Source organism: Cynoglossus semilaevis, chromosome 4, assembly GCF_000523025.1.
Source record: "Cynoglossus semilaevis isolate Cse_v1.0 chromosome 4, Cse_v1.0, whole genome shotgun sequence".
NCBI lineage: Eukaryota > Metazoa > Chordata > Actinopteri > Pleuronectiformes > Cynoglossidae > Cynoglossus > Cynoglossus semilaevis.
The window spans coordinates 577,635-578,740 of NC_024310.1; the positions used below are offsets into that span (position 1 = coordinate 577,635).

The window sequence follows — 1,106 nt, forward strand, 5'->3', positions numbered from 1 at the left end:
GTAGAGAAATCTTGTCATGATGTATTACTTTTCTGAATTTTAAATTTAAACCCTATTTAGAGGTAAATCTTCAATAAGACACTCCTCCAACAGAGGGCGCTCTACTGCACCTTGTTGTCCATGGTGTTCTCCAATCAGATGTTGAAGTAAACTTTACCATTTTACTCTGGGTGTTTCAGCAGCTTCACAGATGGATCCGTTTTTTTTTTTGTTTCTTTTTTTGTTGCCTCCTGTCCTGTGTTTCTGGGGAACTCGTGGAATTATCTGCCAAATCCCACTGCAGTGAAAGATTAAATTCACAATATCTGCCTGACATTTTCTCTCCGCTCCGACACAAAAGCCATTGTTTGAAATCTTGAATCTTGAAATGAACCTAGAATTGGAAAACAACGGCCTTTGTTCTGTAATGAGAATCAGTTAAAGATGTGACTCAAAGGCTGCTGGGTAATGTCTCAGTATTTACACACATCATTATTTCCAGCTCTGCGTCAGTTCTGACTTTGATTTTTCTTTATCTTGACCAGGAATTTGGAGGGAAACCTCAAAAAAGTCAAAGGTTTTGGTCATAAACACTCAGCCGTTGGGTTTCCACGGAGAATCTCCCGAGTTTTTTTTTTTTTTGAGGAAATATAAATGTCACAGCTCGACCGCAGAAAACAAATTAAAACGAAATTTCTAGTTTCCCACAGTCTGGCTCTCATTTGTACTTGTCGCGCTAAGATCATAATCACCAAGTTAATAAGAATGATCAGGATCAGGATCTGGATCTGGATCAGGATCTGGATCAGGATCCGGATCAGCTGACAAGACAACGGCCGTCCCTCAGTCCACTGTGCACTTAAACCATGAAGAGGTGTAAGACAGACGTGTCACTGATGAACTAATAAAATTATCCAATGTGTCAATCCTCCCCCCCTTCATCCCCCCCCTCAGGTGAGCACATGCTGCTGCGAGTCCTGCCGTCAGTTTACCCACGACACCCGGACAGCGTCCACCGTGACCTGGGCGACCTGGCGGCCATGATGCCTCAGCTGGAGCCGGCGGAGCAGCATCACATGATCAGACTGATTCAGCTGGTGGCAGAACAGCATCCAGTTGTGAGTGTG

General features: G+C 43.9%; 1 protein-coding gene across 3 annotated transcripts in view; it reads left to right on the forward strand.

Moving 5' to 3' along the window:
* Positions 1-1,106, forward strand: part of veph1 (ventricular zone expressed PH domain-containing 1) — a 28,445-nt gene that overhangs the window by 12,716 nt on the left and 14,623 nt on the right. For all 3 annotated transcript variants that reach the window (XM_008308436.3, XM_025054795.1, XM_025054796.1), the window contains exon 4: positions 934-1,097. In XM_008308436.3, coding sequence (XP_008306658.2) covers positions 934-1,097 — 164 coding nt within the window. The remainder of the gene's footprint in view (positions 1-933; positions 1,098-1,106) is intronic.